General features: G+C 47.6%; 1 protein-coding gene across 1 annotated transcript; it reads left to right on the plus strand.

The window, feature by feature from the left end:
• The first annotated feature begins 454 nt into the window (after positions 1-454).
• Positions 455-8,848, plus strand: ZC3H12D (zinc finger CCCH-type containing 12D). The gene is made up of 5 exons (XM_040059954.1): positions 455-837; positions 5,016-5,155; positions 6,153-6,387; positions 7,043-7,149; positions 7,845-8,848. Exons 1-5 carry the CDS (start codon positions 455-457, stop codon positions 8,846-8,848), a joined length of 1,869 nt encoding a protein of 622 aa, XP_039915888.1.
• Positions 8,849-12,836: the final 3,988 nt, after the last annotated feature.

Raw genomic sequence — 12,836 nt, forward strand, 5'->3', positions numbered from 1 at the left:
CAGTAAAATTTGACAGATATTTATCTCGGGCTGACAAACCACACAGCAAATTGAAAATCCCCTTTGTGTCATTTCCTGTGAGATAAGTCCGAAGAGGCAAGTCAGGCGTGCAGCCTGTCTGTGTGCAGGCAGCCTGGCACAGCTCACCAAGTAAGGTGACACCTGTCTGACATAATGTTTGCAGAATGACGAACATTGCACCGGACACTCTGGTGCTTTTATAATTAAGAGCCAACCAGGAAAACACTTTCATGCTGAGAGAAGACTGGACAGTCTTCTCAGAGAGAAGACAGCTAATCTGTGGGTCCCTGCTGAGCGCTAGGCAAGGAACTGAGACGATTGTACATCCCTCCTTAATGCTTTTGTGTTGTTGTTGCTATTCTTTCCCTCCCTAAAGCTGATGCCTGTGGGACACAGCTGTGAAGACAGGATCATCAGGTTTAAAGGAACATAAATGCCTGCCAAAATGGCACTGGCCAGTTCAATTTCTAGCAAAGCAGCACCACCACGCTCTGGAAGAGTTTCTGCAGCAGGGGTGGAAGCGCACCAGAGCAAGATGGATTTTTTCTGCAAGCTGGGCTATGGTAAGCAGGACATCTGCAAAGTGCTGGAGAACCTGGGCCAAGAGGCCCTGGAGGATGATGTGCTGAGGGAGCTGATTCGGATGGGGAGCAAACCTCAGGCTCTGGGGAACCCGGCTCAGCCCACCCAGCTCAAGCTGGTTGCCCGTGGATCGTGTAGCACTACACCGGGGCTGAAGTGCCTTGGAGAGGATGGAAGTGATTCTTCCGATTCCTTGAGACCCATTGTGATCGATGGCAGCAATGTTGCAATGAGGTAAGCTCTGCTTCCCGAAAGGCGGGAGTCTCTCTTCCTCTGAAGCTTTTGAATTTTAAAACTGATGGCTTGAAGCATGTTTTTCCTTCAGGTGGGAGGTGCATTGGTGCATTTGATGTATGAGCAATCGCTTATTCTTCTCCTTTGGCTGATGCTCAGCTTTTAAGGAGCTGCTGTCTTGATGCCTGTGAATATGCACGTCACAGGCAATTACTGCCTCACTCTGCATCCTGACCTCTTATAAGGCAATCTCTGTCCACCGTTTGTGGCAGTGTCTCCCTCTGAGCTCACCATTAAACTACACCCCCCCCTCCTCCCCTCCCCTTTTCAAATGGGCACCTAAGATTTCTAAACCTGAGATGTTTCCAGGGAAAATCGGATGGACAGATAGGTGGACTACCCAACTAATCTAAGGCGAGGGGAAATAAAGTCAGGTGACTGTGGTTTCTAAAAATATTACAATTGTAGCACTTTGACTTGCAAGTAAACTCTAAAAATATTCCAGCTTGTATAATTTTTGTTGGTTTTCCAATTTGGCCACAGTTTTAGGGAAATATCAGGGAATTGATAGTTGAACTTGTATTGAAGAGATTAATTTCCTCCTTAGTTATTCTGTTTCTGGGAGATGTCACATCAACCCGTGCTGGCCCATAACATTTCCTGAGCAGTGCCCTGGCGCTGTGGAAGCACTCCTACAGATGGGGAGCCTGGCATGTCCCTGTGGATGGCATGTCCAAAGACAGAAGTGGGTTTGCCTCTGTTTATCCAACCAGTACAGAGCCAAGAGTCCAGGATGCACTGGCTATCCATCTGTTTTCTCTGTTAACTTCCCTGTCCACTCAGCAGAGCCAAGGCCATCCCTGCAGGCTGGAACAGGGCAAAGGAGAGCTTTTTCCTTCTGTTAGCTGTCCTGTGAGATGAGATGAGACCATATCCCCTCTGCTTAGAGAGGGGATCCAGAGCACATCCAGAGCAACTGGAGACCAAGCAAATTATGGCATCTTGTGAGTGAAGGGAGGGATCCAAGCCAAAACCAAGAGGTTCCCTGCTCAAGGCAGCTCACAAGGAGTGGCAAATACAGAGCAGAGCAAACTTGTTTGGCCTTGTCTGGGCCATGAGCTTGGTAGCCTGGTGTTAGGATCTCCTGCTCTGCTTTGCCTCTTCACCCAAGCCCCTCCTCAGGGTGTCTTCCTTACCTCTCTGCAAAAGAACTGGGCACCCGCTCAGGCAGTGTGGCTGAGCTGATCACCCACCCTTTCATTGTGCGGGGTCGGTTTTACCCATGATGGGCCAGGGGCTCTGTTCTCAGCTCTCCTGGCACAGCAGCTTTCAGAAAGACAAAGGTTTTGCAGCTCTTCTCAGACATCCCAGCCTCTGTCTTGATAATGACTATGTGGATAATGGAGGAGTCTATTGATCTTGTCAGCTCAGCTGGTGCTGAAAAGGTGCAGCTTGGGAGGAGCTGCTTTCCTCTCCTGGATGCCTTTCAAAGTGGTGCTGAATGGCATTGGCTTTGGCTAATGGGGTAGGCCTGGTCTGTGCTTTCAGTACCCTTGCTTTAATTTTTCTGGTTTGCTGCTGTCAGACAGAGCAGGACTGTTTGCAGATGTCCGGGGAAAGGGATGTTATGTTCCCTTGCTGGGGAAAACTGCATTATCATCAACACTAAGAACCATTAAAGTGCAGCAGGAGCAGCAGTTCAGGAGTGAAACAATCAAGAAGTTAGAGATTCAAGTGACAGCTGTCTGTGTGAAGAAAAATATATCGAGCTAAGATATGTGTATCTTAGGATTGATATTTCTGGAGTATTTCAGAGTTGGCATTGAGGGCCCACTGTAGAGTGCAAGCTTTTGAAAAGGATGTGCATGCCCCAGGGTAATAAAGCAATTGACCCTGCAGTGTTCAAGCATCAAGCAGCCTACCCAGGGAAGCTGAATGGAAAAAAGTTACCTTGCCTTCAGCCAGTCTCACTCGTCGAACATCTCAGTGCATTTTGTGTTTCCATCAGATGTAATGAGAAATTTCTCTGTCTGCCAGCCTATCCATGGTAAGTTTAGCAAGGCAGGTGGAACAAATCCATGGAATTGAGTTAATAGGAAAAGGAAAGTGTCCTGACCCTATTCACTGCACACCGAAGAGGCTGCTGTCTCCTCTAGGGCTTGCACTTACACCTAGTTTTAAAGCTGTGGTAGCTACAGAGGTCTGTTCCTTGGCCTTTCTGACAAAGCTTTGGCTGATTCCGTGTTGTGACCAGGTGGAGATGGGGCCATTTGCAGTTTTCACAAGAAGATGGTTTGCCCAAACTTCCTCTCAAAGGAGTTGGAAAGACACAATTTAAAAAGGACTTCCTGTGTGCTGATGATGGATTCACTGCTGGAGTCACAAAGATGCCAAATTGCTGCTTCATTTCCTGAGAGATGAGCCCTGCTGCTCTGTGACCCAAGTGCAGTGTACCCTGTTGCTGGCAGGAGGGAGAGATGAGGCTGAGTTGTGACGCATCATGGATGGCTCATGGTCCACGGACTCTGGGGCTGCGTGGGAAAGGTGACAGACAGGAGGCAGTCTGTGCCCAGGCAGGGAGGATGGAAACTCTGCTCCATTGCACAGCAGTCCCTGGTGCTCAGTGTGGATGTGCAGACCCCTACACGTGTACAGACTCATTCAGCCTGGCTGAAGCCCCCAGGCCTGGCTGTAGCACTGTAGCAGCAGCTGGATCAGGAGATAATGCTGAGGAGCCGTTCCACGTGCCTCATCTTTCTTGTCAGCTTACCCACTTGTGCTTGAGTACTTTACTTTCTGCACTGGGCTACACCTAGAACTGCCTTCCTAAAGCTCACAGAATTACATATACAAGTAGTCAATATTTAAGAAAGCTGGTGCTGAGCTTTGAGTCGTGGCATCACAGATGTACCTGGACTGCCTTTTAAAGGCACTTATCTGAAAAAGTCACCCAAACTTCCAGTTCAACAGTCCAGGTGATGTTACGAATATCCTGGGAAGATCCTATTCTTTAAAACCAAACAAAACAGTTGTTCTAAAATGGAGATTAGATATGCCAAGCACTTCAGACCATTTATTATTGCTAAGGGTTTTAAAAGTCTTCCTATTGCCCTGGTAGCTCTTAATAGGCAATCAGGTTTCTGCCTACAAATTGTGCTATTTTTCATCCGTGGTCACCATTTCAGGACAGAAGTTTTTATTGGGTATAAAATGGAGCTTAGGTTCTGAGGCTGGTTAGACAGATCCTAGAGATGAATCCCTGGGGGATGGTGGTGGGAGACTCATTTGGGGCTGCAGCACCACCCTTGCCTGGTCTGTCAGTGCAGGTGGGTGTAGCAGCCAAGAAAGTTGCTCACAAGGGCTTTTTGTAGAGGTGAAAGCCTGAGTGAGACTGGCAATGTTATGCAGAAAGGTCAAAGTACAAGGATGAGCATTCTGTAGATACTGTGAGGACATTTATCCATTTAGGACTTTTTGTACATTATATTTTAGTTTCCTTGTGCAGAGGTGGTTAACAAACTACCTTCCTTTTGCACATACACTGCCCTGTAATCAAATTTTAGATAAGTGAATGCCAAGCAGGAGGAACTTTCAGGGAAGGTGAGACATTTAGAAGGATGTCACCACTGGTTGTTTTCCTTGAGGTTATTTTCTGTCTTATTGAATTCTTTTATTCTGCGTATTGAATTCTTCAGGACTCACCTTTCTGGCACTTCTAGAACACTTGTCTTAGGGCTTCTCTACCTCTCTGTGCAATGAAGAAAATATCCATCAACTAGAGCAAGAGAAAGCTTTGTTTCTCACAGGAGAGCCTTATGGGTTCCTGCTTGTGCAGGAATAAACTCTCACTCCTCAAATCTTTTCCAGACAAGGCATGTGAAGGGTTTGACAAGGCCTAAGTCCATCCAGATACAGATGGAAGGAACAGGCTTGGATAACAGAAATAGGGGATAGGACGCCTCTGTTTTTAAGTAACCAAACTGTTTCAGATAAATCTTTGCCTCTGCTGGAGGGGGTGTTTGGATCTGTCTCACCAGGACACCCTGCCAGGTTGTTTTCTTGGAAACTGGTGAATGACGCAAAAGCTGTTTATTTTGCCTTTGCATTAGTGGCTCAGTTAAAGAGAACTCTAAGCTTCATAAAAACTTTGCCTCATCATCCTCTCTCTTTCTTTATAGTCATGGAAACAAGGAGGTGTTCTCCTGCTGGGGGATCCAGCTGGCGGTGGATTGGTTTCGAGAGAGGGGGCACACTTACATCAAGGTTTTTGTCCCGCTCTGGAGAAAGGAGCACCCTCGACAAGACAGCCCCATTGCAGGTAGGTCACCATCCATTTGGCAACAATTAGGTGCAGTCTGGAGACAGAGGGGGTGGGAAGAACCCAGTGCAGTTGAGTTTTTTTGGTTTCTTTTTTTTCCCTGTAAAGACAAGCACAGTGCAAGTTGTGTATCGGGCTTCCCTCGCTTAAATGAGTCATTAATTCATTGCCCCATTCAGTGCTCCTGGCCAGCAGCAAAAACTGCTTACAAGGCTTTGTTACACTGCTTTAAACCTTCTGCTTAACAAGCACAAGGTGCTGCCAAGCTGAGTTAAAGAAGGAGTTTGTCAGCTTGCAATGACTCTGCGGAGCTTTTGAGGTGTGCCAGGCGACAGTGATGTTCATTACTGCATGGCTATTATCTGTCAGCCTGCTAACCAACACAGAGTTGGTTCCTGGGTTACCCTTCCAGGAGAAGAAAATGCATCAGCAGAAGTCTGTGGAGGGGAGTGAGACTGAGTTTGTCTGGATATAGATCATCGAGGTTTGTGCCAGCAGTTCGGTGTCTGCAGATGAGGCGGATCTGCCTTCCTGCAGATAGGGGATAGCAAGAAGTCAGAGTGTCCTCAACAGCAGCAAGGAAGTTTATTCACGTATTTTATCACACGTTTTATCTCCAGGTAAAGCTTACATCAGGGCTGGTTGTGAGCCTTCAGGCATCTAGCAGGGTGAAAAGGGCACTGCAGGGATTCAGTATCAGACTCTGGTGTAGAATTCAAGGCATTCTTTTATAGAGAAGACTTAAAAGTAAAAAAAAAGGGTGTTGCAAAATTTACAAGTTGATGTTTTTGTAAAGGACCTAATTTTCAAGTTGCCAAATAACCACCTGATATCACTGCATCTGAAAACTGCACCGTGAGTTTCCTAAAGTGCTGAAATATCTTTAGATTGCTGTAGGTTTCTAGCAGATTAAGATTGAGACCTGGTCATGATTAATTAATTAGTTTCTCTTATATTTTTTGCTTCCCTCATCCGCTTCTGCCAATCGCCCCGCCAGATCAGCACATTCTTCAGGAGCTCGAGAAGCAATCTGTCCTCATCTACACCCCCTCTCGGAAGGTGAAAGGCAAGAGGGTGGTTTGCTACGACGACCGCTACATAGTGAAAGTCGCTTATGAGCAAGACGGAGTCATTGTTTCCAATGACCACTACCGGGATCTCCAGAACGAAAACCCCGAGTGGAAATGGTTCATCGAGCAGCGACTGCTCATGTACTCTTTTGTCAGTAACAGGTAAGGGATGGATGGTGTTATGGAATCTAGAATTTAAACATTATGGGCCAAGTCAGCTCCAGCATCAGCGTGCCTCTCACCAGAAGGAGAACACATGAGCCTTTTTATGAAAGGAATTTACTGCAGCTTTTCTTATCTCATTTCTTGAGTCTCCTACTTCCTCAGCTTTGGTCTTAAAACCTCCCATGCCACTTTTCTATGACCCTTTTTACTTGAATGGCAGCATTAGTGACCAGCTTTGCTTATTTCCAATCCAATTTGTGATGTTAGACCAAGCGTTGGTATCTTTTAATTTCTATTTCCTGTAAGAAGCAGAATTAAATCCATGAGAGGAGGCTGGCTGGTGGTATTTTTAATTCCCCTATACTACAAAATAAGACTCCTCCCCGTGTTTCTTCAATCATAGCTCACTAGAAGAGACAAGAATCTGGTCTCTCTGGCCCTTCACCATCCCTGCTGAGAGAAACTTTTCATTCAGGCACTTGCACCACAACACCTGTGAGGCTGCGCTGAGTGCTCCTCAGTCAGTTCATGCTAACCTCTCTTCTCTCCTGAGCTTACTAATAGCTGAGGTGTCCAGGGGAAGTGCACTTCACTGAGACATCCAGTGTGCACAGACATGTGCTTACATCCATGGCTTTTTTCACTTTTCCAGGTTTATGCCTCCCGATGATCCATTAGGCCGACACGGACCCACCTTAAGTAACTTCCTCAGCAAAAAGCCAGTGCTTCCCGAAAAAAAATGGCAGCCTTGCCCTTATGGTGGGTTTCTCCCCATGCTGTGAGCTGCCCCCTGCTTCCCAGCCACGCTCCCCCTCAGCTAGAGGCCACTGCCACGTGCTGTCCTGCTTCGTGTGGTAGGGGCTCGGGTTGGGCTGTCAAAGGTGCAATGCTTTTTTCCCCTCCTGCCTAAGTGGCCCCAGCCCCAGCAAAGGCAGCAGATGTTTCTGGCCCCTCCATCCTTGCCTGCACACAGCCCCCACGGGCACTGTGGCTGTGCTGGCCGTCCTGCCCGCACACACTCCTCACTTTGTGGAGTGGATTTTGCTGCAGCGCTTGGGAATGGCCAAACACTTTCCCTGTGTCCCCGCCCCCGACAGCCCCCCAGCAATGTGCAGGTTTCTCAGAGGTGCATCCCTGTGCCATTTTTTAAAGCAAGCCTTTGTAGCAGCAGGCCTCCCAGCCCACCGAGTGCAGGAACTGAAACCGAATATGAAAAAACCTGAAAATTAACATCAGACACTTCCAAAATAGCAGAGACTTCCTTTCGCTGCTGCTTCCCCCTGCTATTAATATCAGCAATATTTAAATCTGGAGACAACAGTACCGAGTTTGAAAATAGTATTTCCCTTTTTTTCTGTGTTCATCACGCGCAGTGCTGGGGAGAAGTGATGTGTGCGTCAATTGATGTTGGTGCTAGCGACAACTTCCCGTCCGATTTGTTTTTATCCTTTCAGGTAAAAAATGCACCTATGGCAATAAATGCAAATTTTACCATCCAGAGAGACAACATCAGGCGCAGCTTTCAGTCGCTGATGAGCTCAGGGCCAAAACAAAGGTCCCGTTAGCCCCGGGGAGAGAGGAGGAGCGGCGTCAGCGCTCGCCTCACGCAGCCAGAGAGCCTGCACGCCGCGATGCCTGCACAGAAACTCTGCGGGAAGCCAGAGCCTGCTCTGGGCTTTCCTGCTACCCAGGCATGTCCCTGGGGAGCTGCTCTGAGCAGACATTCCTTGCCTGGGCCGGCAGTCCTGGCTCTGACCTGGGGCCGGACCGGCGCTCGCCGCAGCCGGAGCCGCTCCTGGAGAAGATGTCAGCAGTGTCCATCGGTGACAGCTACGGCTGCAGCTGGTCCTTGTGCTCCTCTCAGGACAGCGGGGGCACGGGCAGCCCTCACCCCTGCGCTGGCCTCAGGCACAAACTCTTCTCACTTCATCCCCCTCCGAGCTTGGACTACACCGCCTCCCCCAGGGGCCCTTTCCAGCCAAGAGCGCTCCCACCTGTGCGAGGCGGGATGTGCCCAGAGCGCAGCTGGGCTCAGGAGCGCCATGGTGTGCGCGGAACGGGGCACGGGGGCCGCTCCGGCCCTGCTGGTGCTCCGCACGAACAGGCCCTGGAGACCCAGCGCCCTGCTTTGCTGCAGTGCTCAGCTCTGTCCCCTGGCAGGCTCCCCCTGTGCCGGGAGCACCAGCTGCAGCGGCACCGCTGCTTCCCCAGCCGGCCCCCGGGGCAGCCCTTTCAGCTGGATTCCAGCGACGGAACGGGATTATTGCAGAAAGCCCACGCTTACCCCAGTGCCCCTTGCAGGGACCACTGGCCCATGCCAGCCGCGGGGCCACCCTCTGCCCGGCAAATAAACATCCACAGGGAGCTGTGCTCCCCTTACCCTTACAGCACGATGAGCCAGGTCACGACCTTGTACCCCAGTGTCCAGGATGAGGGGCCTGGAGCACCTCCCCTATGAAGACAGGCTAGGGAAGCAGGGGCTGTTCAGCCTGGAGAAGAGAAGCCTGCATGGAGACCCCAGAGAAACCTTCCAGAATCTGAAGGGAGCCTACAAGGAAGACGGAGAGGACACTGAATCAGGAATTCTAGTGATAGGACACAGGGGGATGGCTTCAAACTGAGAGGGGGGTAGGTTTGGATTAGATTTTAGGATGAAATTCTTCATTGTGTGGGTGGTGAGGCACTAGAACTGGTAGCTCAGCGAAATTGTGGATGCCCTATCCCTGGAAGTGTTTGAGGCTGGGTTTGGTGGGGCTCTGAGCAATCTGATCCGGTGAAAGGTGTCCCTGCCCATGGCAGCAGAGGTGTTGGAACTGGATGATCTTTTAGGTCCCTTCCAACTCAAACAATTCTGTGATTCTATACTGCCTGCTGGACTTTCATGATTCAAAGGCGCAGAAACGTTGTGAAATCTCCAGAGCAAACCATTCCCAATAAGCACAAGTCCTAGTTCAAGAAGATGCTATTCTGAGGCTTAACAAAGTGTTTTTGGAGGACGTTATGGCAAGGACTACAGCTGCTCCAGGAACACAAGCATCAAGTCAAGGCTGTCATCCAGGGCAGTGGGATTGTATTCCACTGCCCCTGAAAGAGAGCAGCTCAGGGTTACCGGGCTGTCAGTGTTTGAACCTCACTGGTGGCTGGATTCATTTATGCCCTGAAAGACTGGACATGTTTTTAGAGTCCCAACCTGTCGTTCAACTTCTGTAAAAGAACCCTGCTCCCAGTCAGGGGTTCTCCCATGACCTGCCTGTCACCTCTTGCTCAGCCCACACACATGATTTGGCCTGTTCTCCTAGGCTGTGCTCTCTGCTAGAAGGCAGCTTTGAGTCCTCGTCATTACCTGGTTGAAGCCCAACCTGCTGTCAGTGAGCTTTCAAAGCTTCATCTCGTACTTCTAAAGCAATGGTGAGGACACACAGAACCTCCAGCAGAGGGCTGCAGGTGCACCAGAAAAACTGAAGGAAGACACAGGTACCTTTCTCAGAAAAGGGACAAACATGGCGTAAATCAAATCAGGGAAGTCAACTTCAGTGTAAGTCCTGGTGTGGGCTGAGGGCTCGGGGTTGGTAATTTAAAAAATCCAGAAGTCCAGATGACGATAAAGAGGAAAAACCAAAACAAACCAAAACAAACAAACAAAGAAATCCCCAACAACAAACCCACAAAACTTGAAAGTGGCTCCTGTATTGATCAAGAAATCTATTACTGACTTAACCCTTAATTACCAAATGTGGCCCCCATAATGCAATTGTACATTAAACTATGTTCTGTAAGGACGTTTGATTTTTAGTAAGCTGTAAAGCTGCTAATCACTGCATTATTCCACTGAATGCTTCAGGTTATAATTCAGATAGTAAGGTTGATCCTGAAAGGTTTTGGCGTTATACCAAAGTTTAAGTATGTCAGTATGACATGTTTTAAAAATGCTATAACATATTATAAAATGTTCATCTATAACACTTCTCAATAATACCTCCTTTGTTTTCTGGGTTTTACTTAGGTAGCGGGGGTTACTTGTTGTTTTGTTTAGTTTTTGGTTTTGTTTGCTTTTTCCCACAGTTTTCTTAGAACTGATGCTTCAACATTCAGGTGGGATTTTCAAGCTCTCTGACCATGAAGTATCTCATTTCTCTGAGGTGCAGTGTTGTTAGTTCCAGGCAGGAATTAAAGGTGGTCCTCGATGAGATGTTGGAATTCTGTTGTTTTCACAAAGGTAGCAGTAATTTACCCTTAGTGACATTATCACACAATGTATTTTTTGAAAGTGATGACAGATTGACCTGGTTCCCTTTGGAAAGCACCAGGAGGTGTGGGTGTGGTTTCTTTGTTTGGTTTTTTTTTTTAATTTGGTGATGGTGTATGAAGAATCTGCAGAAAATAAGTACACTGTATCTGTTCAATTTCTTATGCCCCTGTGACTGGCTCCAAGAAACAGCAATTTGGATTTTGGAGGTATGACTTACGCTCACAGAACAGGACAGTTCTTTCCATCTGTCCTATGGATTGCTGGAATGCCTTATAAATTTATCCACTACATACTGCATAAGGGTTAGAAGTTGTCTTAAAACAAAACTATGGAAAAAATTCTCCGTGATGTGCCTAGAAAAATACTGGAGACAAAGTGTGATGCCGAGTGGAAAAATAACCTTCCACCCACTCAAACAAGTCCCAAATGGCAGCACTCAGAAAACAAACACACAGCAATGAAGGAGGATGTAACTGTACATGTCAACATTAATTTTCGTGTCTGGCATGCACGTTACATATTTCAATACACAAAGCATTGAAAAATCCATAGGAAAATTGGCACACTGCCTTTATATGGTGCCCTCGGCTTGCTGGAGACATACATAAACTTTTCTCCTTTTCCTTCGAGGATGCGCAGGAATTTGGTGGTTGTTCAAAACCCTGTTGATGTTTAATAATTTTTTTTCCTTTTCATTTCTGTCATATTTACTGAGGAATCTTTTTGTAAAATACACAGAATGTGCACTCTGCTCAGAAAGTGTCTGAGAAAATAAATCAGACCTTGGTGCTAAACAGAACTTGATTTCTCTTGGCTCTTGTGCTCACCAGAGGGTTTTTTCTCATGGGGATTTTGCTGGAGGGGCAGCTCAGCAGCAGCGCTGTGTCACTGCCCGAGAGGAGCTCTGCTGCTGGCCAGGAGCCCACAGAAAGTAGGGGCTGTTTCCCTGTTCCACCACAGCAAAGCACGTGGGGCTCAGGAGCTGCTGCTGCTGCTGCAGGGCATTTTGCACTTTCCAAGGCAGGGATTTCTATTTGCCTTTGTCAGCCCCTGGAGCAAGGGAAAGGGCTGCAAACAGAAAGAAAGCTGCAGCTCTTGGACAGAGGGGTAAGAGGCTGTTGCTATTTGGTATCTCTGCTGGGACGCATTTGAGGCCAGCTCCCTCTGCCAAGTTGCAAATGAACCCATAAATCTTAACAGGCTCGGAAAGCCCTTCATGTTCTTTGCTTTTTGGTTGTCAAGACTCTTTTAGAAGAAGTTGGAAGCACTGAGAGCAATCTTCCAGGAGATGGGCTGCTTTCCCAAGGGAGATTTACAGAGTTGCCAAGTTCATTTTAAGAAAGAAAGAAAGAAAGAAAGAAAGAAAATCGTGTTCCTTTCTCTACACTTAGCCTTTCCCAAAAAGGCAGAAAGCCAGAGACTCTCTCTCTTGCAGGGGGCTAGGGAAACTATACACAAATATTTCACTGAAAAGTCTTGGGTCACCCCTGCAACAGCTCGTCAGCATAAGAAGTGGGAAAGAGGGAGCTCTTTGCAGTTCTGGGCACCTCACAGCACCTCCCTCCACCTCTTCTAAAATACAGAAATCTCTCCTTTGCAGAACATGGATGACAAGCCTACTAATGTGGTGAGCTGAGGTACCATGAGAATTAATGCCACAAAACAGTACATAAATTAGGTAATCTTGCTGGGTATCAAACACTTGTATTTGTCAATTATTCTCAGAAATTTTGATAATATTTTAACTCACTTCCCACAAGAACTGGCACAATTCATAAGCAAACATTTGAACTAATCACACATGCTAAATAGAACACGACTTCTCTCCACCTTAAAAAATGTTGGACTGCCAGGGAGGAGCAAGGCCTGTCCTTCACCAAGCGTGACAGACCTCTGCACTCTCTCATGTATACACAAGAGAGCTGTAGGATCTATCTCCCATGCACTGGTGGGACTGGGATGCTTTGAACTCTTGAGAAGAGTGTAATATCCCAGCACCATTAGCATCATTAAGGAGGTTTATGACTTGAAATTGATAGCAAAGGGATTTTTTTAATAGTATTTTAGCTACGTCCCTTCTCCACCCCCAGCTGCCTTGAAGTCTCACAGCAGGCTCAGAGGAGCTCTTTAGCGAGACGCGCTGACTTGGCCAATGGCACTCCAAGAGACACGCAGTGGAGCAGAGCAGTGAGTGAAC

Source organism: Hirundo rustica, chromosome 3 (assembly GCF_015227805.2).
Source record: "Hirundo rustica isolate bHirRus1 chromosome 3, bHirRus1.pri.v3, whole genome shotgun sequence".
NCBI classification, from domain to species: domain Eukaryota; kingdom Metazoa; phylum Chordata; class Aves; order Passeriformes; family Hirundinidae; genus Hirundo; species Hirundo rustica.